The 26,981-nt window shown below is 38.7% G+C and overlaps 1 protein-coding gene across 16 annotated transcripts in view; it reads left to right on the forward strand.

Annotated features, from left to right (window-relative positions):
* Nucleotides 1-26,981, forward strand: part of PROM1 (prominin 1) — a 63,079-nt gene that overhangs the window by 20,677 nt on the left and 15,421 nt on the right. For 9 of the 16 annotated variants that reach the window (XM_040557181.1, XM_040557189.1, XM_040557194.1 and 6 more), the window contains exons 3-16: nt 1,651-1,709; nt 5,321-5,347; nt 6,939-7,144; nt 13,476-13,596; nt 16,034-16,097; nt 18,805-18,894; nt 20,227-20,444; nt 20,855-20,929; nt 22,086-22,149; nt 22,812-22,820; nt 23,962-24,121; nt 25,219-25,371; nt 26,246-26,369; nt 26,799-26,902. In XM_040557181.1, the coding sequence (XP_040413115.1) occupies nt 1,651-1,709; nt 5,321-5,347; nt 6,939-7,144; nt 13,476-13,596; nt 16,034-16,097; nt 18,805-18,894; nt 20,227-20,444; nt 20,855-20,929; nt 22,086-22,149; nt 22,812-22,820; nt 23,962-24,121; nt 25,219-25,371; nt 26,246-26,369; nt 26,799-26,902 (1,474 nt within the window). The remainder of the gene's footprint in view (nt 1-1,650; nt 1,710-5,320; nt 5,348-6,938; nt 7,145-13,475; nt 13,597-16,033; nt 16,098-18,804; nt 18,895-20,226; nt 20,445-20,854; nt 20,930-22,085; nt 22,150-22,811; nt 22,821-23,961; nt 24,122-25,218; nt 25,372-26,245; nt 26,370-26,798; nt 26,903-26,981) is intronic. The other 7 variants (XM_040557185.1, XM_040557197.1, XM_040557195.1 and 4 more) reach the window with 3 other exon arrangements.

Consider the following 26,981-nt stretch of genomic DNA (forward strand, 5'->3'; position numbering starts at 1 on the left):
GCCCATAGAGCAGTATGTGATGTGCCCTTTTCTCCAGCGGTCTCCTGACTCTCAAGGTGTTTAGTAGCTGTGCTTGAACATTTTATGAGGATTATAACTCCTCTCTTCTTCCTGGGCTGCTGTTTTATTTATGTTTTGGTTTTACTCCTATTATTGTGGGATTCAGCCTAATCTTCTAGTTTATGTCTAGTTTTTCCAAAATGAGGTTGTCTCGCTATAGAGGGTCCTTGATCTACTGCTTGTGCTCCTCCTTTCAAATATACCTCCCATCTGTGGATGATTTGTGACTTGGTGCTCCTTTGATACGTTAACAGGCTTTTATTTTCAATTTTTAATTTGCAGTCTTGGTGGCTACAGGTTCCTTGCAGGGAATACTTTCCTTGGTACACTGAAAACAGCAGGCGTTGCTCTGCTGTTGTGTTTTTTTTTCCCTTTGAAACAGTTTTCTGTGAGGAACTTCTCAGGATCTCTTGAACTCGCAGACCATCAAGTACTTGTTCTCTCTGCAGGGTGCTGGGGAGCAAGGGCTGTGGAAACTGTTCTCTTGGGGGTTTGTTTTTCTGAGACGTGCAGAACTGGAGAATAGCGAACAGCATCTGAACGTTTCATGAGTGCTACAAGAAATTCTGAGGGGGCTTGGATTTATGTTTTAGAGGTGAATAGTTATTGTTGAATCTATAGGTCCTTTACTGACCCACCAAATAAGAGGGTATGGAGGCTTTCCTCAAGGAGGTTCAGCTCCATATGGGGTGACTAGTGATAGGACCATAAAGCCCAGCTCGATATGAACTTGAGGGGCAGAGAACTCCTTCCTAACGCGCTTCCTCTTCATCAGAGGAACCAGAAGTTCAGTCCATCATTTCTCCCACACATCCGAGCACAGCTGCTTGTGCGCGGCCTAGCGTGGAGCTAGGAGCATGGAGCTATGTTTCTAACGTTGAGTGGAGCTGTTGATGTTAAACTCCTACCTCATTTTCTTGAGTGGCTGCTGTATCTTGTCTATATTGTGAATAAATTAGATGAGTGTTTCAGATACAGTTGTGATTGCAGCAACCTGGTGTGTGTTAGGCTTTCTGATTTCTTTTGGCAATGTTGTGTACTCTCATGCAAGGTCCCTGTTGGTCCAGGGACCTCCCAAAACATGAAAGAAGAGAAATTGGGATAAAGTGAGCAAGATAAAGAGCTTCTTCCTTGTGTTGTTCTGTCAAGAAGTCATCATTATCATGCTTGTTTTGCACATAATGTATGTAATACTGTGTTTATATGTATCTATATATATGTGTATGCCATAAACATGAAGCAAAGCTGAAACCCAGAACTTTATCCAGGTAATTGATAAGTTTGTGCTTAACTTTTAATAATGTTGCTAAGGTACAGAGAGTGACCTCAGAAAAATCTTCACTGCATTTCAGTGGGATTTAATTGATAGATAACCTGGTTTTCTTCCTGTGATCACATAAAATGCACAGATGATTAAAAATGTTGGAACCAGACAAGTTTATGGAAACATTTATGTGCTTGCTTATCCTGTTGATGTCTATTCTTAATTGCATCTTGTCTGCCTAAGAGTAGAAGTCATGCCATCCTCCTTCCCCCATTTTTATAATTTATGTTTTTTTAAAACTCTGGAATATTCTTGCTTATTTTCAGATCTCATCAGAAAAGTAGCACAGCAGAAGTTTGGGAATACACAGGGCGATTATCAAAAGGTAAATTGTCTATGTGTATCTACATAAAATAATGAAAACGGTGAATTCAGTTATATTTCTAAAATATTAAATAGTACTTTAAAGCTATAAAAATAGGATGCAAGAGTGATATTTGAGAATAACAAGACTGATGGTTTCTTATAAAATGTGCGAGCAAAACTTTTCAAAATATCACAAAGGAAATTTCATAAGCCAGTGTAAAAATACTACACATAATTAGGGCTCCCTTATAAGTTCCAGCTGTAATGTGATTGTGGTGCTTATTGTGCAAAGATTGAAACCCCTTTGTGTTGAAAAATACGTTTTTTATTTAAAAATGCTTAAGAGAGAGCCATTACTGCTCAGTTCTCATGTTAATTTCAGCTATTGTCCTCAAAAAGTTTCCATAGTCTACTGATAAAGTATATTTTAGTTTATGTAGTATGCTAATCACATCAAGTATATTCTCCGTTCTCTCTTTAGGTTTGTGATTTTCCTGTAACAGCTGAAATTCTTAGGATATCTGGTAGCAAGAAGAGGTAGAACGTAACTTGGATCTGATTTTAGGCTGGTCTCAAAGACAGCACCCCATCTTTGAACCAGCATCACTGGTTGAGTTCCTGCAGTAGGAATCTTAACCAGGACCACACAATGAACAAGTTGCTTTGTGTCACCCACGTATTTATAGGATCGTGTGCCAGTCAGGTAGATGAGTATGGAACTTGGCACACAGGCACTAAGCTATTGCCTTGAATCAGGTGAGCTGAATGATCTTGGGATTTGAATCATAGAATCATTAAGGTTGGAAAAGGCCTCCAAGATCATCTGGTCCAACCATCACCCTACTACCAATGTCACCCACTAAACCATGTCCCTAAGTGCCACGTCCAACCTTTCCCTAAACACCCTAAGGGACGGTGACGCCACCACTTCCCTGGGCAACCTGTTCCAATGCCTGACTACTCTTTCTGAGAAGAAATGTCTCCTAATTTCCAACCTAAACCTCCCCTGGCACAACCTGAGGCCATTCCCTCTAGTCCTATCGCTAGTTATCTGTGAGAAGAGGCCGACCCCCAGCTCCCCACAGCTTCCTTCAGGTCTCCTCTGAGCCTCCTCTTCTCCAGACTAAACAACCCCAGTGCCCTCAGCTGCTCCTCACAGGACTTGTGTGTCAGGCCCTTCACCAGCTTCGTAGCCCTTCTCTATTCCAGGGCCTTGATGTCCTTCTTGTACTGAGGGGCCCAAAACTGAAGACAGAACTTGAAGTGGGAAGGCCTTGTGCTTCCATATCTTTCTGACAGCAAGCCTGTCACTCCAGTGGTTCGATGTATTCTGCATGACATCTGAGTGCATGGGTGTTGTCCTCATGGTACATCAAGCAACTCTTGCCAATCCCATGGGCTTGTTTGGTGGGGCTTTGTGTAGTGGTGCACCACAGATGGTGCCTGCACTCCTAGTGAGGAGCATAGGGTGGACTTGGTTTGCAGAGTCTTTGGACAAAACATTAGACCATAGGTTGTTACACATGAGCGTCAGTATAGTATTAAGTAACTATGTAAGTTGTGAGAAATTTGAGCCTAATAACAGCTGTAGTCCTCTGTGGCAAAAGCAGTTGGTAAAATTGTGTGATTATAGGGTGACAAACACAATATCAGGTGTGCTTAAGAATTAAAACAGATTTAGGCCATTAGATGTAGGTCCTAATTCTGACTTGAAACTTTGAAACAAATTTGAGAAGTTAAATCAGGGTAAATAGAGAATCCCTCAGGAGACAGAAGCATCAGAGTGAGGTTGCTGTGAAGAGGTACGCATGGCTGTGGATATATGCCTCTGGATGAACTTCCAATAGGGAAAGGGAAGTGTGAATGTCACTGAATGGTGTGGGTAATAGGAAATGTTGCCTGTGGTTTTCATTGCCCAAATTCAGGAAGAATCAACTCAGACTAAGATGGGTTCGGTGAGTATTTATTAGGATGATCTGGGAAACACATAGGTCTTCAGAGTGACCTTCTAAGACACCTTCAGAGTGACACCTCCGAGACACCTTCCAAGACACCTTCAGTGACACCTTCAGAGTGTCTTCCAAGACTGGAAGAGTTTGCTTAGCTTAGGAAAAACACTGATAAGGGGTATGTTTATTCCTTATAAATATATATGAAAAGGAAGCATCAGGAAGAAAAAACTGCTATTTGGGCAAAAGATGGTGTTATAACAGAAGCAGAGGCACAGAAACGGGCCATGTATAAATGCATGTTAGAGGAAGACTTGCCAGTTCGCCAAGCAGTAGCAAGAACAGCTTCTGACATATATCCTGTTAAATTTCTGCTGTCATTCCTCCATATCTTTTCTTTTTTTTTTTTTTATGTCAAGCTATTTGTAGAATGTGTTAGTGACCCAGAAGGCCCTTCCCAGTTCTGTGCTGTGTATCCCCGTGTTCCCAGCCGGAGTCTTACTGCGGATGTCTTACCATCCCCTGGCAGGGACACGGATCTGCCAGGATAACCTAGCAGCTGAGCACAGCTGCTGTGTGCTCACACAGAGCCAGCACGCTACTGCTGTGATGGCTTTAGTTCTGCTGGGAGGTGTTCTTGCTTAAAAGGTTCAAAATCATACTCAGTACCATATTTTTAAGGGAGGATAAGTATTTGTTTTCCTCCCGTTACAAGTAAGATACCAAATACGATTTTCAATGTTTTAATCACATTGCACAGCAGAGGTTTCATAAAGATGTGTGTGATGCAGATGAAAAAATTTCCCTAAAACTTGAGAACATTTCTGATTCTCATACAGCAGACTTTGGATTGAGGCGTCTTGCTGTTTTAGCTAGCCCACTTTTCTGCTGATCACACAAGGAATAGCATTAACAGGTGTGAGCTTGGCATGTGGAAATGAATAGGAAAAATACAAGAACTACAGTTCTCATTGTGAAAACAAAGGGGAAATTAGGTTCTTCGGAAATTCCTGTCATTGAATATTTAGCTTTCAGTGTTTTTCTGAAATATGGATGAGAAGTGAATTAGGGATCTGTTAAATACATTTCCTCAGTCCTTCTTGAATGCCTTTTCTTTTTTACTTTTGCATAATTTAAAATAAACCTCTCTGTAATTAGTTGAAAGTAAGGGTGAAATTTCTGTGTAATCTGTTAGGGTCCCAAAACCACTACTGAAATTGCTGCTCTTGTGCCAAAATAAAATTAGCATTGAAAAGAAAATGTTAGTCAGGAATATCACAGATCAGTTATGGCAGGTGGAATTTCTGAAGAAATCACTAAACCACAAAGTAATGCAATCCCTGGCCTTCTCTTCTGCGAGATATGTTGGGAATTACAAGAAACAGATGTTTGGTACGGAAATAACCGGTCTGTGTTGCTCTAAGATGTGTTGGACAAAACCTAGATTCCTTTGTTTACTTGCAAAGGACACCAGAAATTATCTGCTTCTATATTTTACTGTAAATTCTTTTCTGTGATTATTTAATGGTGCTTCTATGCGTTATTTTACTTCGGTAGCTTTTTATTATTGTTTCTGTGTTGCTAATTGTTTTGATCGTGGTTAATTATTCATTACTCAATTTGTTTTTGTGCATGCTGCCTGTGTATTATACACACTCTCCATTTGTTTTGACTTCCACAGCCAGAAAATGTTGTCCTGACTCTCCAGGTAATGTGTTATCTGGTAGATGTACAGCTTTCACAAGAAACTAACAATGTCGATACACACTACTCCTATTAAAACATCCTTAGCTGTTTTTTGTCTTGTTTTAAGTATTTTTTCCATCTAACATATTTTAAAATGTACATTGTAGAATAATTTCTGAAGTGTTCAGCTAACTACAAAAGAAAATAGGAATGTTTTTGTGGGTTAGTTTATAATTCTTTCCAAAAAAAAGCCAAATTCTTCCAAGCACCTAGTTTGTACTCGTTAGAAGGGATAACAGCAGTTAACCAGCAGTTATTAGTAATGACAATTAAAAAAACAAACAAGAACAACAACACGAAAACTAGATTTCATCCTAGAATTGGTAATTAGGTCAGAAATTTGCAACTCTGCTAATGGTGATGGTCGCTGTATTTGGATCAGTTGGTAATTAGGGATTGTGAGGAAGGGCATCAGTAAAGCTGGAAGTGGAGCATGATAGATAGCTTGTGAGAAATTGCAACTTCTTTTGCAGGACAATATGCAGCCCCACTTTCATCCTTTTACTGCCAAGCTGCCCCAGTGCTGGCAGATCTGTAAAAACAAGAGGATTCAGAGTACTGGTGTGATAATTAGTTCTCCTAAAATTGCAGAAAATACGAGGAGAGAGATTTATTAGGCAAGAGAAACAACTGGAGCATGCCCCCACCACGCTGCCTAGCTCTGCACAGGGACACCTGCCTGCCTGCCTGGGGTCTGGGCGTGTTGGTTTGTATCTGCAGCAGAGCTCGCAGCGTGCAGAGCTCGCAGCTTGCCCCCTGGCACCCACATTGCCCTGCATGCTGCTGTGCCAGGGCTGCCTGGCCCAGCTTCACAGACCTCAAGCGCTTGCACTGCTTCCAGCGTAAAAGCTAGTTAGGGTATTGCATTGCATGCTTCCCTTTCATTCCTTCCAGGCTTTGAAAGCATCCTTTTAGTCGCTGCTGTTTAGCTGCTTGGCACCGGAATAAATATCTTTACCTGAGAGAGCCTAAAATCCACTCCTTTATGGTTTTCAGTCCCTAAGCAATTTTTTCTTCTACGGTTTGCAGAAAGCTCTGCTATTGCAATCTGTCACCCAGTGAAGTACTTCCCTTTGCTGTTCATATGAATCTTTCCACTCGTAACTGATTAAAAAAGAGAACAAAGTGCCCTCCCTCCCCCAAACGAAGTGTTGATCTAGGCAGTCTTGCTGACATCTATGGAGGCCTCTTGGAAACAGATGTGAGAACCATTAGATTTGTGGTCCAGGAAAGCAAATGTGTTCGTTTTTAACCTATTTCAATGGAATCAATTTGCATTCATTTCATGTGAGCATATTTCTCCCTTCGAATTCATTCCTGTAGCTTACCTCCCTAATGCTCTAGTTAACCAAGTGTTAGCTATCGGTGTCTACAATGTCATGTGTATCTTTTTGTTGGAAAGGTTGTCAACTGTTGACAAAAACACCAGGTCCATAACCTCAGTAACTCAGTAGATGGTTTAGCCTTTAGTTTATTTTTTATTAATTTGCTCTGTATTGATTGCAGTTACTGTGTGATATCTGCTATTACCACTATTTTTGTCTGAATTACAGGCCATCTACTATGAAATCGGTTTTATAGTCTCCGCAGCCTTGGGATTGCTATTTATTTTGTTACTGCCTCTTGTGGGACTTTGCTTCTGTATGTGTCGTTGCTGTGACAACTGTGGTGGGGAAATGCATCAAAGACAGAAGAAAAATGCTGACTGTCAGAGGAGCTGTTTTGCAACATTTCTTTTTGTTGCTTCTTTAATAATAAGGCAAGTGTAATAGAACAATACGAAGCTTGGTATAGCACTAATTTTGCAGTGTCATATGACATTATAATGTTACTGTATTAGCCTACAGGTGTAGAAATAATTTCATTAGATTAAATAATATTACTGCTTATTAAAGAAAATGTGACTGCATTATAAAAGTGCTGCTGCCATTGATATCCTCAGGTCATTATGTATTCACTTGAGAGGAATGTAGATATGAAACATTAAAAAAAAAGCTTGAATTTGACAAACCAGGCTTTTGCCAGTCTCAGAGTAGCAATAGCAGAATGTTACCTTGAACTCCTGAACAGAAGATCCCGTGTCCTGTGTTCCATTGCCATCCCATAGAGACCCTGAGGTACATCCTACAGTTTTGTTCTTGGTCGTGTAGTAGTGGTGAGAAAAGCAACTGTGGCTTTATTTAGTATTTGTTGACCTCTAGATTGTTCAGATTAATGGGTTTTCTTTTGGGCACTGAGTGAATTGTTTAAGCCATGCGTGTACTCGCTGTAAAACGCCTGAGTTTGGAGACATTTTAATCCTATTAACCTTAGGAGCTGATAATGGGTGATGAGGGGCTGCTGTCCAGACTTTTCTTTTCCCTGTAGATGCTTTCAAAATACGTTGTTTATTTTTTTTTTGATTTTCATTCAGCTTCTTCATTTTTTTCACCTGCTCTTTTTTTTGTGTGTGTGTGTGTGATTTTATCTGAAAAAACATTAAATCTTTTGCTTTGTACGTTGCAGCCGTTTAGTCAGGTGGGACATACCTTGTCACTTCACTGTAACCTTGACTTCTTTTTCATTTTACTGCTGTCTGTCATGCTAAATTAAGGCTTTCCTCATGCTTGAATGAGGACCTGGCTGATATCAAGTATTGGACCATTCTCTTTTCTCCCGGGCATCACTAAAAAACATAACGCTTAAGTATTCTGAAAACCAGAAAGCCAAATGGTAGCAGGTGAAGGAGGTGATAGACACATCCTTGCCATGATGACAGGAGAAAAGTTCTTCCAGTTGCGGTGGTGCCTCAAAGTAAATGTTATGGGTTACCTATCAGCATGCTGGAGCTGCAGGGATGTCTTTATGTCATGTCTCAGGACCCTGTGTTCTGGTTATGATGCCTGAGGGCTGCTGCTTGTCAGCTGAGTCTCCCGTCAGTCTCTGCAACTTGTGCATTTGCTGCCAGCCGTTCCTGTTAAGCATACCCAGGGTAACAACTGCATCTCCCCACGTCCTGAATGGTCAATCAGCAATCCCCAGTAACACTCTTTCCAGGACGAGGGAAGCTGCCCCTTTAACTCATCCTTATTTTTTTTCTTCTGTATCAGACATCAGGAGTATCAGATGCTTACCCTAAGGGAGGGCTTGGCCTGAGCTCTGTCTGCAGGTTTCCACAGGCAGAGATAATCCCATACGACTCCCCAGCTAAGTCTCTAATGCTGTGGGTGCTGCGCAAGGCAAGACAGGCTTTACGCAGGTAATATTACTGACCCCAGCCCAGCTGAGACAGGTCTAGTTGTCAGATTTCCACTACACACCTGTACAAAGCAGGAGGCTGATGCCCTTCCTAGATCTTCTTTAACAAAGGAAGAGAAGATGCCACGCCTGGATCTATTTAAAACCACATCAGCTTCCTTACCATTGTTCTGAAAGGCAAAAGACTTGTTGGTAGCTGTTCCCTCCCCACCCTCTCCACGTGGTTGTATTTTCTACTTTTCCCCCAACTTGCAGTTTCAGCTTAGTTGGAAGATCTACCTGTAGCTGTTTTTCCCAAAGCCACACTTCTCAAGGACTGTGCCACGGCTTCATGCATAAGCAGTGACATTAATATAAAAGAGTTTGGTCCTGTGCAAGTCAAATGCTTATGGCTACTTGCAGACATAGCCAAAAGAACAAGAGCTTAAATAATCTCCACTGCTACTGCTATGTCTGACTGTGCCATGAAATCACTAAGATGTGTCCTCTCGTTCGAATATGAAGTTTGTGCAGCGTTGGAGGTCTCCCTTTGAAATATTTCTCCCAGAGATGTGTTTAGGAAGGCAGCCATCCCTTGCGGTGCTCTGAAACCACACCTCCGCCAGTGGAGCTCTGCTTTGAGGGACCTACGGTGGAATGAACACGTGGACAGTTGCTGGAGGGAATGAGAGGGGTTTCTAGGGGATGGGCTTGTTCAGGATGTACTGCCCAAATGTGTTTTCTGCATCTTCCTCTCCATTCCCTCTCTCTTGCAGTGCCAAGCATTCTGGGATTCTCTCATTCAAAAGATCAAAGCACAGAAGAACAATAGGAAGCATGAGCCATTTTTCTTTTTTTTTTTTTCTTTTTTTTTTCGTCTTTTTTTCCTCTTTATTTTTTCAGTCCTTGGTCTGAAAGACAGATCCAAACTGTCTTTCTGTGGCTGGTGAAGTCAGGTCAAATGCACGGTAGAAGAGTAAGAGTAGGGGAAAGATGCTGAACACTGAGCTTGCAGTAGATGGTGTGTATATATAGGCAACAACTCTTGAATACTGGTAACATGAAGAAGACTTTTTTTATGTCTCAGCATGCAAGTTCATACTTGCCTGTACGTGCTGTTAATGTAGATTTTTAGGAGATTTCAGCTAGTAGATTTTATTCATGAGGAACATTATTTCTTCTCTCTTCTCACTTTTCCACTGACAGTGTTCTGGTTATTAGGATGAGGTTTTAAGTCTACTGAGAAGTTGTGTAAAGGAAGGGCAAAGATGCCAGCTCTTTTTTAAAATAAACAAAAAATCTGGTATCTGCTTTCTGAAGGCAAGGTGTACTTCCTGAAGTGGGGTTTCCTCAAGGAACAGAGGCAAGTCAGAAGTTGTGATTATGTACACAGTTGCTTATCTTGAAGTAAATAAACTTACATGTGTCATTCTCCAGTAGAAGCATTCTGCATTTGAAATACCTCTTTTGGTAGTTCAAGTCAGAAATACGTGCTATGGTTTTGGTAATTCAGTTTTCATGTATGGATATTATCATACAAAGTAGGATTCTGTTGATAAAGAGCACAGGATATAGAAGTAATTTATCACGTAGATGACTGAATAGGTGTCATATTCCAAATTTACCACTAAAACAATTATGTGCTTTGTTTTCCAGAGGTTAACTGATAGTTTAGGAACAGGTTTGCTAATTAATTTTATTTCCTAATAGTCATCAAGCTTAGGCAAACACATTTTCTGAGGGAAGGAAATGTAATTTCATTAATTCCTCTACCTCATAAAGACAAGGTATTGGTACCAATATCAAATGTATCAGTCCCAGAAGGTGGTTTGGCTAGTAGGTGGTCCCTTTTCTGTCCTTCTGAGAGAGGTGGTGGTGGTGTAAGTTCTTTTTGAAGTCATGGCTGTTGTCACGTATGATGTGCAAGGGGAAGCTAAGTCTCAAGGAGTGGAGGTGGTATTTGGTATCTTGACAAGTACCTTGTTCAGGCTTCTTTGAAGGCCTCTGGGCTTTGTGGGATTGGTCATGCACATTGTTCAGAACCCAGAAATCAACATTAATTGAAAGAATTGGTGAGCAGATTAGTACACAAACCTCTACCCATTATTTTCTTGCATTCAGTATTTAGTAGTGGGGAAGGTGGCACTTGCCCAAGATGTAAATCAGTCCAGTGTTCCTATTCTGTGACTTGAAAGTTTTTTAGCAGGCACGGCTAAAGAAAAAGCTTGGTTCCCCCCCTGCAACTGGATTAGTAACTTATGTCACTTGGTGACACCTGACAAGAAGCTGATCACGGAAGGTCTGACTCCCGAGGAGCCTGGTCAAACAATTCTCTAATCTGCTGTAGAAAAGGCATGTCTTTTTTATTGCTGCTTTATGCCTTTCTCCTTGTAGCTGCTTATTGAATGTTGACTCAAGGTTCAGTTATATAACAAACAGATTTTTCCTCTCCTGTGTTAGGTATTTGTTTAGTTACAGTTGTTTAGTTATTTAAAGCATCTCCCCCGTCTTATGTCCTCCCACTCCTTCCATGTAGGAGACTGAAGAGAAAAATGATCGTGCTCAAATCTTACAAAGTACTGTTTTGTTAGCTTGAAATTGACCTTTCTGGTCTGTGAGCATAACATTGAAAAGGCATAAAAACGCTGCCTGGCCGAAGAACAAAGATGACATTATAAACCCGGACCGCTGAGTGATACGCAAATGTTTACTTTTCCTGATAGCTTGAGGTCGTTTTTCTTCAGATCTGGGGGAGAGGAAAAATAAAGGGAAAAACCATCTTTGACTACCTTGCTAGAAGAACGTTTTTGAGACGATTGCCATCCCTGGAGAATGGAGAGAAATGATAAATCGTGTGTGTCCACAGTGCAGAGCGCTTACTGCTGTTTCTTCTGCTTACGCTGCAAGTTGCTCGGTTTCATGGCATTTTACGCTTCCTAAATTCGCTTTCCACAGGTGGTAACTAAAGGCTGCTGGAGTGTTTGGCCCTGTTGGAAATGTAACTGTGCCACTTGCTGTTAGTTAAGCCATTAGGTGAATGTCAGTGGCCCTTTGTTAGTGACTTCTTCTGGGAAGAGAGCTGATAGCCAGCTTTAAGGACAGAGCTGTGAAATTGGGGTATGAGAAGCTCTCTCTTTATGTCAGACTCTGTCATCCTGTTCTGAATTTTTCTTTTGGATCTTGAGAGAAACATCAGCGAAGGAATTCTAATAGACAGCAGCTGTCTTGCTTGCACGTAGCCTTGCCATCTCTTCATGCTCTGAAACCTGAATTTTCCTACTGAGCGTTTGTCAGCGCAGCTGAACAAAAGTTCTTGCACTTGAGAGCGGTCTTGCTGGGAGAACAAGCCTTTACCTTGCCACGGAAAGCTAAAGTAGGAAAAGCAAGATAAAGTTTTGGTTTTGGATCATGGATAAAATGAGGAGATGAGCCTCATCAGTGTGCTTGATCCTGTCTTGCCAGGATTTATGTATCATGTTATTCTAGGCACTCATTTACTCCCCAACATCACTTTCTCACTTGAGTGCCTATGTTATGGCTTCCTTTGAACATAAATTCTCTGGAGCAAAAACTGTTCTTACTTATTCTTAACTTTGCCCAGTAGGGAGCTTAGTATGGGTTTTCTAGAAGACCTCTTTAAAAATTGTATGTCTTCTTGATGCCAACACGTGAAGTTTGTCAGTTTGTGAGGAGTAGAGTACCATTGGTGTTAGTGACTCCCTTCTGTCACTGGGATGTCCATCATGTCTTTTTTTCATGATACTGCCTCTCTATTCGCTAGGATTGAGCTGTTACACTGCAGTGCAAGCTAAGAGACTGAACAAACGTGCTGTCCAGAAATGCCTGTGATGCAGCAGTGCTGCCCCTCTGGGGATGTGCCATGCCTGAGCTGAGTGGTTCCATGCTGTCTACCTGTTAAAACCTACACCAAGTTAGTGCTAAAGCCATCGAGTGGGTTTGTATTCAGCCTGTGTTTTGGGCTGTTACCACTGCATTCCTACCTCAGGCCGCTGTGCTCATCTTCTGCTGCCTGTGACTGCAGAAGAGCCTTTCCAACTGGCAGGATAGCTGTTGTGAATATGAGACGTTTAAAACCAAAATTCGTCCTTCTGTTTATTTTACACATAAACTAGACTAAACCCCTAAGTATTATGTATGCTAAGAAAGCTTTTGGAGCCTCTCATGGGATTTTTAATTGCCTTTTTACTTAACGTTTGTGCAAATCTATTGTGTTATGGTTAGAATTTTACAGTGGGAATGATCAAATAGGAAATAATTAGCAGCAGTGCTCATTGGAAGCCTTAGCTCGCTTTCCACCTTTGTTTTATTATCAGGAAATGTTTATACATATATTTAGAGTTAATAGGGTCTATTCATGTCCTTTTAAAAGATGTATGTAATTATGTAAATAAATAGGGCCATTATGAGTAAAAATTGCTGAAGTTTCCAAATGTAAAATATTCCTTTTCATAGCTATTTTATGAACATTTGCTTGTAGCTGTGTCAGCATTAATGATACTTGTGGAAGTGTAACGTTTGTAAGTCTCATACAATTTACCTAGACTATGCACAGTGTCTGACAGTATCAATGCAAATGGTAAGTGGCTATAAATTAAAAACTTCTGAAGACTTTGGGTTAACATTGCTTTATTCTTTCTATATTTGAATTAGTAGTACCATATCTGCCCTTACGGCTAATTCCTCTACTCCACCGAGTGGTGGATGTGAGGATTTTATTGTAAGAAAAAGACGATGTAAACTTAGGGAGACCATTATTTTGATTATATTTTTTTCCGTCGTATTTTTTGTTCTGTTTTAAAATGTCAGAACGGGCATTTACATTAATAAATATCTGTTATCTGTATTTTTTGTAGCATTGGAGTACTTTGTGCATATGCCGCCAACCAACACTTAACTAGTCAAGTCCGAGGAGCAAAGAAACTGGTTAACAGTAATTTTAAAGATCTGAAAGTTTTCCTTAACGACACTCCAGCGGTAAAGAATTTTTTCTTTATGGGAAATGAGGGCGGGAGGGAAGAACTATAATAACTGTTTCTTTCTGTTTGGTATAAATTACACCTACAGTATGGTGTTTGTTCTTTGTGTGGCAGTCTCATGAAGTACGGTCAATGATGGGAGGTAAGAAGTTTTCACATAACTGTTAATGTTTGGGAGCAATTTTTGAGCTGGACTGCTGGAGGCTATTACAATGATGCTTGTTCAGTGAACCCCTTTTCCTCTCACTGAACTAGTGTAGACTGCTAGCAGGTGAAATGTTTGAAAAAATATGATTTTAAAAGCAACACATATTAATAAAAAACAAAGTATTACGTGAAAACTTGGTTTCTTTGATGTTTCCTGTTTGCTTGTCTTTTGGGCATGTGTACTCTGGGAATGAACTATGGTAACTTTATTCCAGAATTATTTTTGACTGTTTTTTCTTTAAACCAGTGTGGTACTGTGCCATATTGAAAGAAAAAATTCTCTCCTTTCTGCTGTCAAACTTTCCTTGAAGTCGCAAAAGCAGTAGCTTTTTGTACTAAAAGAAAAAATAGAAATGCTAAGACTTGTAAACTTCCCCCTATACAAATTTCAGTTCTTTATGGTTTGGGAGGAAAAATGTCCTACAGCTGTATTATCTTGCCTTTATTTAATTTACTAGTATATCCATTTTTCTTCCATGTGGCTGATAAATTTGAAATAGTTGGTATTCACACGGTGGGTGTGGTGGCATCCCAATTACAGTAATTCTGGGCTTCCATACCCCATGAGCTGCTTTTCTGCTGGCAGGTCTACATGAGAACAGGAGACATCTGGGGAGTGACATTTAAATTTTTCCACATCTGGAGTTGTTCTGTATACAATTATTAATTTGTGCATGGTGGTGTGACAATAGGGTGATGCAGGTATATGGCAGGAAGTGGAGGTCATGTCTCGCATCTCTCTCGAGACAGAGGGCCTTTTGTGAGCCTGGAGCTGCCTTGGGGCACCAAAGGAAGGTTTGCACTCAAAGATGTAATCCAGTTGCCTCAGAACCCGCTAGTCTCCTCTTCACAGCGTGATTAGTGCCCATGACAGGAAATGTGAGTGTAGACAATCTTGTTGCATAGAAGAAGCTATCTAAATAGAGAAAAAAAATAGACACTAGCTTAAAAGTTAATAAAAACACCTGAATTATTGAATCTAAGTGCCAGGATTTGAACATTCATGCTAGGAGTTTGTCAAAATCTCAGATATGTAGTAGGTTTTTAGTTAATATGTGGGATTACTAATTTTTCTTTCTTAGACTTGATAGCACTTAATTATGTAATCATCAGTTATATCTTATAAGCCATTTTGACAGAAAAGGTACAATGGTATCATGTATAGATACATGCACGTAAGAATTTCTTGAGGAAAAGAGAAGGACTGTAGTTTGTTGAAAAGGTTGTGGAATTCAATTCATTGGCTATAAAACTCTGAAATCCTAACTGATGTCCTTGCCTCATGATTAGGAGGTGTATAACATAAGAGGATTTAAAAAATGAAGTCACGTGTAAAGAGTTCTTGCCTGTAAGATTAGCAGACTGCATGGGCACTGAGTGATACCACTATTAGTTATACTGAATCACATTCTGTCTGTGACATTGCTGGAGATGATGTAAAACTTGTAGACCTCCAAAATCTTAGTTCTCAAGTTAGTTTAGGAAAACACCCCAGCCTAATGCTGTCTCACTTAAAAAACTAAAGCCTTCTTGGTAAGAATTCTTTTTTCTCTTTTGGTTAAGAAAAGTCCTGTGTCATACTTTGTTGTTTAATTACATCCACTGTTGTATAATGTGTGGGTTGTTTTGTGGGTGATGTTTTGTTTGTTTCTTTTTTTTTCTTTACTCCACTGAAAACTTGAAACTGGGCCAAATCCATTTGTGGATAATGAAAAACATTTGCATTAAGGCAGAATGACCAACTCCTTTCTGTAAGAGAAGCTCTGAGAGGCTGGCCAGATAAAAGCCAGTCAGGATTGTGAATTTTCTTCAAAGCTACCATCCCATCAATTTGTTGCATGTCTCTCATTTCCAGAGAAATTTTCTTTTTCACTAGAAAAATCAAATAAGAGAGATGAAGACATGCACAAACTTACTGTGCCTGACTGACTTGAAACCTTCATATGGCCACCGTTCCTCGGGTACTTAACACTTTTAAGCTGAATCTTTTTCCCCAGAGATGTTCCAGTTATGTAGATTTCCTGATTAACCGTATCTTTTTTATGTGCAGTTCTGCTAAGCAGGGTTTTAAAATATTTAGTTAACTGAAAACAGAGCTCCAGGATTTGGGAGGTTTGCACAAATATTTGGATTGTTTCAAAGTGTGGCAATTCCTGACTCATTTGAAAGCATTACTTTTTTTTTTTTTTCAATTACTTTATTAGTTTTTCTTATTATCTTTTTTTCAGCAAATTGACTACTTGGTGAGCCAGTACAACACAACCAAGGATAAAGCACTCTCTGACCTAAACAGTAAGTACTTTTGATTTAAAGGGAGTTAGTGATGTGTATTTAAAGCCTTCAATAAGATGATGTAAACAGTTCATAATGCAAAGTGAAATTTTAGTTATAAGAATATAGTTTGCAAACACAATTACTGTTCTTAATCGTAAATGAGACTGAAACCTAAGATTCTTTTCATATAAATTGTCTTGGAGCTGCTGTAATGCACATTATTTTCTGAATTAATTCTTTTGTTAAATCACTTACACAGTAGGTCAGACTGAGATTTTATTTTCCTTTTTATAGTTCAGTAGCCACTAATACCTAATGCTTTTTTAGAGTATTATTCTTCAGTTTTTGACTGTGGAGCCAAATGTGAAAGAGGAGAGCTGCTAGCTGTTGCCACAGTTACAATGACTGATAGATCTCCATATTTGTTTATTTTTGTTGTTATGCTTTGTCCTCTACTCAGCTAGAAGTTGAGATATGTGTTTATCTTCTTTCCAAAGCTGCTTAGTGTCTTTGGCATTTCAGGATGAGCAGTTGAAGAGCGAGAGATAAAGCTTGACATACAACTGCTTCACCTTCTTCTTCAGTACAGTCATGATACAAAGCATCACCTTTTTATATGCCTCAATAAACAGAAACAAGCAAACCTCTGACGTTTTTTAGAACTTAAGCATGACTTTCCAAAAACAATGATAATAGAAAAGGGTGATCATATTCAGTACAGATTAGAATTCAGTATATATTGTTAGCATGTGTTAATAAACATGGCAACTTGGGTACAGGTCTGCATTTCAGACTGAAATGCAATACAAAAATACTAAAACTGATTTTAAACAAGATTGCTGGAAGCAAATGTATTGATTTATCATTCCTAGAATCTATCCTTCAGTGTAGGTTTAAAGTGCATTTTAAAGATAACTTTCAATGCAGGCAGCTTGGCATACCTCCAGGTCAATGCGTCTCCGCTGTGAAAGGCTACTAAAGCACACTGAAGGTGGTAGCCAAAGTAGTAGTTGCACATCTCCCTAATAAACTCTAGCCAAGAACACTCTAGTCTAAAAAACTGTGACATGTTTAAGTCTTTAAAAATAATAATAATAATTTAAAAATAAATTGACATCTACACTTCAAATACTAGCTTGTAGCTTCCCAGGTACTCCAAACTGAAAATTCAAATTAAATATTTATTTACTCTCAATGCCTGTTCAATGCGTTAGTTAACAGGAACATAGCTGGATCTGTGATAAGAGTGCTCATCAATAAATAAAAATAGCTTTTATTTTCTTGTATAGTACTGAGATACCAGAATTAAGTGTGTGATACCTGGGGACAAAAGGATTTCATTCAAAGGGAATCAACAGCAGCATAAACCTCGAGAGAAATGTAGATGAGTTCAGTTTGCCCACCCTAAGGAAATGCTGAAAAGTCTTTTCTGCTTGGTAAAAAGCTCATCCCAAGCTAGAAATGACAGTCTTGACAGTAATGGATGCTTCTGTACCACTCAGTATTCCCATCTCATCGAGAGCAAAAGCCAAAAAAGCTGTTTACTGTAACGTGAAAATGAAGAAGACCCAGCAGCCACCTAAAGGATATGTTACGTTAAGATACTTCACCAATCTCTGCTCTTGCACTCGTCTGTCTTCCACACACACCCGTTCTCATTTCTGATGAACTAAGATTCATTTGTGTTTGCGGGCAGTGAGGCAGGAGGGTTTGGAGGGTGGGGATAGTTCTGAGCAAGCTTGAAGCTGGTGCTGTGAGCACCAGAGCTGAATGCAGCGTGTGAGGAGCAGTGACTGGCAGACACGTGCATAACGCGCTTAAGGGATTTCAGCAGAGGTGTTTGGCAGGCTGTGGGTGACCTTGACACATGAGGAACAACGAGTAAGGAAAAGAATCTGTTTCCTTCTTTCTCTTGCACTACAAAACCGTAGCTTGTAGTGAATGAGTATGCCACAAAATTCCTTTCCAGATGTTAGACTGTGTTAAGGTAGCATGTGGAAGAAGTCTGTTTCCAAAAAAAGTAGTAAATGTAATGAAATGCAGATTCTGGAGTCTATTGGAATGTTCATAGAATCATTCAGGTTGGAAAAGACCTCTAAGATCATCTAGTCCCACTTTTAACCTAGTACTGACAAGTCTACCACTAAACCATGCTACTAAATTCTACATCTACACATTTCTTGAAGACGTTCAGGGATGATGAGCACTTCTCTGGGCATCCTGTTCCAATGCCGCACAACCCTTTCAGTAAAGAAATTTCTCCTAATATCCAACCTAAACCTCCCCTCGCACAACTGGATGCCATTTCCACCTCATCTTATCACTTAGTGCTTGAGAGAAAAGCCCGACTCCCACATAGATACAACCTCCCTAAGGTCACTGTAAAGTATAATAAGGTCTCCCTTGAGCCTTCTTTTCTCCAAGCTGAACAACCCCAGCTCCCTCAGCTGCTCCTCATAAGACTTGTATGGGTCTTTATGTATATGGTCAAGTGCTAGTGAATATTTTCCACTGTATTTTGATGTAATGCTGTCCTTTATAAGCCTATAGCTAGCTAAAGGAGAATTGAGTTATTGTGTTACCTTCTGTCGCTGAGTTTTGACTGTCGTGCCTTAGAGAAATTTTAATACTTTATCTATCCTTTGTTCAGTCTGATAGCACCTGTGCTAAGAGGTAGTTTAAACTGAACTAGTATGTAACATTTTTTCATCTCTCCATGCCACAGACGTTGGACCTTTGCTCGGTAGCAGAGTTCAAGAACAGCTGGGGAAAGAAGTGCGTCCCGCACTTGATGCGGCTTTGACAATGGCAGGAGGTAAAGATGTGCATATTCGTGTATTAATGTTCTGTTGCCATGGCAAGACAGGCGTCATCTTTCTAGTTCACAGCATGGGATGGCTTTATGCAGCGCTATGGTTCTACTTACCATTTTTCTACATGTCATGTTGCTTTTAGACTGAGGATGTCTGATGTTCTAAGATTTATAAATGTATTTAAAAAGTAAATCAAGATTCAGGTGCCATTGTTGATACCTAGTTTCAGCAGTCATTGAAGACAGATGAAGTCTATATTCCCTGTTTCAGGTGGTTGTCCCTTTCCGTTGATTATAAGGGAGACTGGGAGAGCTGTGCTCTAAGATCTCTCTGTAGGTCTTTGCAGGTTAGCCTTCTACAGGTCAGTGAATGAACAAACCTTGGCCTCATCACTGCCAAGCCTACTATGAGAGTGCTAACAGTTTCTTGATTGTACCTTTAAGTTTAGCATTGCTTGTGCTTAGTTCTGTCTCCTTTAAAGAAAATACTTTTTTTTTTTCCCTATTTAAGGTTTTCTTTTTTCAGGAATTGGGTACACCTTATAGAGCAAAGTGAAAGGCATCCTTCAACTTGAGTCACTTTGTGTTCTGTTTTTTTTTTTTAACTCATAAATTCTTTCTTGAGTTCTTTCTCATTCATTTGTCATCATTCTCCTTTTTTGCTTTATTTCTCTTATTTGTCTTGAAGTCAAAGTGGAAAGGGCTATCAAAGGTAAAAAAAAAAAAGATAAAACCTTGTGTTATGTGAAATGTGCTTTATTTTTGTACACTTGTGCATTTTTAGTTGTATCTGTGTGGTTTTTGTCTTAAAACACCTGTTTAGTGTTCTTTTGTTTTGTGTGATTGGGACAGAATCCGAAGGCAGGCAGTGTTAACATGCATTAATGCTTGGCCGTTGCAACACAATCTCTTTTCCTTTCCTCTTGCAGCTACATAATTTCTTGAGTTGGATTACAACTGACATGTTGAAAATACTCTCTTGTGGATATGGGCTTTCTTTTGATTTCTAATAACCAAGCATTAAGGTTCTTTATTGAAATCTCAGGTTAAGAAAAATGAGGGAAAGAGGAGAAAAGAGTAGTCTGAGAAGTGGGTAGAATCTCAATAAAAGTAGCTTGAGCTCATTAATTTGTTTGTAGGAAAATGTAAGTGATTTATTTTTATCTGCAAGAAATATGTATTCTGTGCTAGAGGGTTCTTCTGGGAGGGATGGAAAGGTTATTTAAATCAGTATTTTTAAGAAGCTCATAGTGTTTATATGTGCATGCATACTTTCTCTACCTGCATCTAGTTTCTAACTAAAGATTTTTTAAAAACTATATCTCATCCTTGCAGCAATAAGAGAAACGAAGGAGGCACTGGAAAATGTGAGCGTCTCTGTTGAGGTTTTGCAGGAAGGCACTGAGAGGCTTCATGCAAATTTGACAGACGTTAAAATGCACCTGAGCAACACCCTCAATGATTCTGCATGCTCTGCAGCACAGGCTGCCTCAACTTGCAATATCATCAGGAATTCATTAAATCAACTGAACATTAATGCCAATTTTAGTGGGGTAAGAGAATATTTTTCAGACTTGCAGTGTGATTGCCTTGAATAAGCCCATTAATATCTCTGCAAATTGATGGTTCAGTGTGCTGTCGCTTGTGAGATAAGTGAACTTCACATATTCTGTGTTTCTGGGTAATTCCAGTTACTGTTTTCATCTTCTGTGTAGAAGAGAATAAAATGTGTGTCAAGCAGCTATGTTAAAGTGCTGCTATGGGCAGCAAAATAATCTGCTCTGCCCGAAAATGCTGAAGTTAAACTTTGCTTTTGTACAACAAAGGTTTCGGGGGTGTGCTAGAAAGATTCTATTATAAATGGTCTTTCTAGTTTCTTTGCCCTCACTGCTATATTTGAAATATTAGTAAAGTAGCAAGACTACTACTTTGATGTGACTCAAGAATGCTTTTTGTTTCCTAGTTGCCGGGGGTGAGCTCACAGCTAGCCAAGGTCAACGATGTCCTTAAAATAGACCTTTCTAGTCTGGTTCAGAAGGTATGTTTCCTGACAAGCTTGTTAGTGCTTAATTAATAAACGGGGATAGTTACGTATCACCTGTTTTCCCGTAGCTTTCTCAAGCAGAATTCACTTGTTCCCACCTTATCTTGCTTCGTGGTAGATACATGTCATTATTCCATTGTTTGACCAAGATTTAATATTTAAATATATGACTGTGGTGCTTTACATCCCCAGGATACTACACTTTAAAATTGTTTTGCTAATTGTCTGCTTGAAAGAAGAGTCCTTAAAAAGTAAAAAGACAGAAACGTGGATCTGGTAGCAGACTCTATATTTTTAGTTTACATTAAAAAAATAAAAATCCTAATTGGTCTCCTAATTAGATGTATTGAAATTCCAGCTATCTTGATTTTTTTTTTTTAATTTGTTATGTGCGTATTTGATCTTAAGTCTGGTACAACAGATCTAAGGCAATTACTATTGGTATTTTTGCAAGTCTACAAAATACTGTGACTCACCTATCCTTTCACCTATCAAAAATAGTATAGTTTGAGCAGTTTATAAACCTAGCAATTTGAAAACATTTGTGAATAACAGAAGGGCACTTTCTTGAACCAAAGGCTACATGCTGGAGGCCTAGACCCCTGCAAGCTGGTGAATTGATCAGGCCTGCAGGAAAAGGCTTCAGGCGTCCACTGCAGTGGCCTCTCCTTTCTGTCCAGCTGAGCTACTGAGCTTGGTCCCCACAGCTTTTATCTTTTCTCTCCCCTTCTCACTGAAGAAAATGGATTACAGAGATAGATGGATTTCATTGTTTGTATAACACGTTTCATGTTAAGAAGGCATAGACTTGCAGGGAGGCGGTGTTTCGTGTGCATTCTCAGTTTTGCATGAATTAGATCTGACAGGCAAAAGTACTATAAAATTTGATGTGATTGTGACAGATGCATGTGTATATAAATTAAGATAATTTATAAGGAATATGATGGAGTCCAAACCAAATCTGAAATGCACCTGACTTCATAATTTGCTTTGACCTTTTCTAATGTGTAGTAATAAAATGTATTTTTTCATAGTATTACCACATACATTTTACCATATGTAAACTTTCAGTCCTTGTATAAAAGGAAAAAATTTCAAGTAATTTGGCAATGTGGAACTTAGTTATAATTTTTCCAACTTTTATTTTTAGGGTTATGCAGCATTTAATGATACTCCAGACTTAGTGGTGAACCAAACTAAGAACATCTTATCAGGTGAGGACAATGGAAACTGTATTTTCGCTTTAGATGTTTAATGCTGATGTTTTTACATCAATTACTGATCATTTGTTTTCTTCTATTGATGATATATTTCCTGGGCTAAAGATCATTAAAAATGAAATGTAAAACTTAACATTTTGCAAGATTTGATGCCACAAATAACATAAAGAGGAAGTATGTCTTAATGAAGACCCAAAATCTAAAAATAGTCCATATGGTGTTTTATGGAGGAGTTCTATTTGTTGGGCTTTTTACTCCTCAAATAATGAGAAATCATGAGATCCCAACTGGAAACTGATGCTTTACCTTTGTTTGGTCGCAAGCCTAATTTTGTTTGACCAATATGTCTATGCTATACTCAGGGATGTGATGCTTTAAAAATAAAAATAAAAAAAAAATCAACAACAACAACAAAAAAACAACAAACCTGACCCTGCCTGCTGTTTTATTAAAATGTAGCAGATGACAAAGGGGAGGTAGAAGATGTGCCTTAATTTAAATGCCTGTCTTAATTACTTTGTTATTCTGACTTTAAATTGTGGATTTTGACAGTACCTGGACACTTGACACTGACTGAAATGTAGTATAATGTATGTATACTAATCTGTTTTAATTTTTGTTCTTGCATTGTGGACCTGTTCTGCATAAATATACAGCTGTTCCTTGTAAGTTTTTCGTTTTGTTTTTTTGGCAACATGAAACACAGTATGTATACAAGCATAGTATACTGTGTGAACTTGCCTAAAATGAGCCCACTTTCTAAGAGTGTGATGTGATGCTTTTCATTAGGAAACCTAATGCAGATTTGCTCATTTACCATAACTGCTGATATCCATAAACACAGACAGGTCATCTTAATGTATCCATTTATTATATCTGTACTTTTTTGTTTTTATAAAAACTGAGTTCGAGTTACAGAACAAACAAAAACAATACTTCCACTAGAGAAATTTCATGGTAATTTGTAAATTTTTCTAAAAAAGAACATTTTTGTACCTGGTTGAGCTTAATTGGAAGAGTAAACATCAAAACACAGAGCTTGTCCAGTTGTCAGAGAAAGAGGAGGGTGCTGCCTACTACCAAGTAGCAACCTGTAGTTGTACATCTTGATGCTTTAAGGATGTTCCAAGTTCAAAGAAAAGGGAGGAATAGACGCAAACTGCATTTTACAAATAAAGAATAATAAGTCAATGAATCGTGTCTTTGTGTATTTAAATTGTGTGTATCTAAATTGTGAGCACAAGAGTTGTTCATAATTTGAGAAAAAAATTGGCTTAACTGATCATTATCTGGAGTGTTGCTAACTAATTGGAATGAATTTAAGTAATCTTCTTTAATAAGACTGAAAGTAACTATTATAGATTATCAATATAGGCAGTCTAATTTCTTTCACAGTGTTGTATTCCCAAGGGGTGGAGTTTAAATAGATTTTGATCTTCTCCTTCATAAACCTAGTGGCTAATTGTCTCACTCAGTGTTACCATTTGCAATATTGCATGAAAAGCAAGATTTAAGATGGCTAGATAAGTGGCACATTCATTGTAACAAAAGGAAAGAAAGCTCTGGCTCGACATCTACATCTTTCATCATTAAACTGAATGCTAAAAATAAAGTGTGTGTTTTAAAATGCCATTGCGTTTGTTTGAAGCTAAATGCTTTTGTTGCTTGCTTGTCTTTTCCTCACGCTTGTCTTCATGGCTTGCCTTGTTACATGTGCAAAAAGGCTTAATAGTGTTTTATAATGCATAGATGGAATGTAAATTTATTCTATTAATCTGTAATAATGTAACACATTTATTCTTTTAGATATCAAAAATGTGCTGGAATCCATTGGTTCGAATATCAGCAGCTTCACAAAAACTCTCCCTGTTCAGAAGATTTTAGCAGATTTGACAATATATCTTACACAGAGTGAAGCATATGTTCAAGATTACTTTCCAGTAGTGGAGCAGTACGATTTTTACAGGTATGAACGTGTTAAATAGGAAGTAAGGCAGAAATGAAGTCCTACCTACTGTTAATGCTGCATAATATTTTAATGTTCTGTAAGGGCATCTATTAATGATGACGACAGTGAAACCAAGATGCTATAAAGCAACTTTTCATTACTGGCATTTTGGTTAAAAGCCCTGTCCAAAATCGCAGCTAACCGAGCTGGGTGCTGTTCCAGTGCAGAGCAAGTGGTGGTTTCTACTCTGCAGGCCTTCAAATCTTTTTCAGAAAGGGTGGATGTCAGAAGATGTAATGCATAAGGAAACAGTTTAACCCCAATGCTGGGGTGACTTCTTTATTTGGGGCGTCTTTTTGTTGAGTTGCAGGTAAGTTGTAAGAGCATAGGGACACAGGGGCCCTGGAGCCAATGCCTTTTTATTGCAGGCCTTTCCAATGCAGAGAAGTAATAGCAGAGATTTTGCTTTACACCTAGTAAATCTTTGTGCATTTATGCCTGTTCCTACTGATGTAATACTTGTCCTTGTGAATGCATGGGTCAATTACACTTTGAGAAAATGTATTTTTTCTATTACATATTCTTTCTAATTGAGACCCATATGACTTCTGTAATTGAATAATAATCTCATTTTGCAGCACAAAGCTTTTTATTTCATACTGTTTACTTTGTCTAGTTTTTACTGCAGTCCTCAAGCTCATCAAGTTCTCCCTACATTTTGACATTTCAATTGACCCATTCAGTTCAAAAATTCAGTTGCTTCTTGAACAAATTGCTGTTTGACGTGGTGGAGTGTGGAGTTTGACTAGTTGTTTGCTCCACCTGGAGTCTTTAAAACTTCAGTACAGGCCACCTGCAGTTGCTGGACCTTGGAATACTGTATTGTAATGTTTGTTTATTCCCCAACCCTTCAGTAGCGGATGTCTGTAATCCAAAAGTGATTGGGTTCTGGCTCAAAATATATGCTGGTGAAAAAAAGTTTTTTCATTGCTGATGTTTGTTGCTCAGCCAGAACCACAAATGGGCCATTAGGAATATAGTATTGCCCAAAGTGTTCTGCAGGTCTCTAGTATGTTGTTTGCATGCTAACCAAGCACTTTGGCTTTATTCCTTAGGTGGCTGGGTTGTCTCATTCTCTGCTGCATGGTGGTCTTGATTGTGGTCTTCTACTATCTTGGATTGCTATGTGGAACCTGTGGTTATGATAAACACGCTTCTCCAACAACCAGGGGCTGCATTTCCAACACTGGAGGAAACTTTCTTATGGCGTAAGTTTCGCTTATTTATGAAAAACAAAATACAAACAGATACCTGTAGAAGGTGTTTTTTTTTTTAACTGATTTTGAAGAACATATGTATGAAGAGGATTTTTGTTACAAATTTATATGTGCTGCGAAAAATTAGAGCATAAATATTTACTTAATATACTTCCACTGAGGCACTTAGGCTTTGGGTTGCAAATTTGGGTTTCATTGAGGATCATAGCTGAAGATAAAAGCTCTGAATCTGCTCCTGTAAAGTGAGTATGTAGCTAGTGAATATCTGTGTAAGCCTAGTCGGAAACTGCAGAATAAGAGAACTGGGTCAAATAATTGGAAGTGTAAATTGAATTTGTAGGTGTTTTTCTAAATATATTTATGTGCTTGCTCAAAAGAAAAAAGCTATACGAGGAGGTGAGAAACATGACTTACTCAGACCAGGTTTTCTCAGGTTTGGGGGTGCTGTTAGAAGTTCCCAGTAGAGGTTTAATATAATTTCTGTTGTATGCAGGAGAAGATTGCATCTGGAATCTATCTAAAACTTTTTTGAGAATACAAAGCTAGAGATTTGAATTTATAAAAGAATGTTGTGTGCTTTTGTGGCTCCTAACTCTTAAAGGAGTTTGCATGCCAACTGTAAATGTGTCTCCCCACTTTAGCTGAACTTTAACTGTAAAAACTGAAAACTTACAGGACCTAAACATATAGGAGATTTCAGACTGCAAGAACATTGTTGTAAATGGAAGTATTTTGGCCATCTACTAGGTCATCATTTGTCCATCTGCTCTCTCTGCAAATGCTATAGCTGCTAATTGTTGGTTTCACTGTTACCCAAAGTATGTATATTTTCTTCTTGAAAACTTACTCTAATTTTTTTTTTCAGTGGCGTCGGATTCAGCTTTCTTTTCTCCTGGGTGCTGATGATTGTAGTGGTGCTCACTTTTGTCACAGGTGGAAATGTAGAAAAACTGGTCTGTGAGCCCTTTGAAGATAAAACTTTATTCAAGGTGAAGTTATTCAAATTCGAGTTATTAAACAATGAATAGAATCCCTGTGAGTCTTAATGGTCTTGTCAGTTATTCATGACTTATTATTTCTTATGGGACACCTCAAGTGAGTTTGGAACTGTTTTTACTTTCCATTTGCACATTGAATAGAGACATTGATCCTTTCTTGGTTTAATTGGCTTTGCAGTATAAATACTGCATGCCTGTCTTCCTTTGGAGATATATTTTTCTGCAGTTCAGCGTTTCTTGGGGACATGGAGCTTTAATATTCACTTTCTACACCAGAGAGGTTGAATCTACTGCTCTGCTTGTTTTTCCATCAGTGCGTGATAAGCTTAGATGTGGGTATGTGTCAAAAGATCACACATGAATATATTAATGAATTGAAAACATGGGCTTATGGTAACATCACTGAATTTTGTCTCCTAGGTTTTGGATACTCCCTACTTACTAAATCAGCACTGGAAAAACTATCTTTCTGGCATGCTCTTTAAAAATCCAAATATTAATTTGACTTTTGAAAAAGTGTACAGGTATGTAAAGTTATGGTCAAGATTGAATTCCATTTATACATAGTTTTTGTGTTATCTTCCAGGCTTCGTATTTCAAGCA

This window comes from Cygnus olor, chromosome 4, assembly GCF_009769625.2.
Source record: "Cygnus olor isolate bCygOlo1 chromosome 4, bCygOlo1.pri.v2, whole genome shotgun sequence".
NCBI classification, from domain to species: Eukaryota; Metazoa; Chordata; class Aves; order Anseriformes; family Anatidae; genus Cygnus; species Cygnus olor.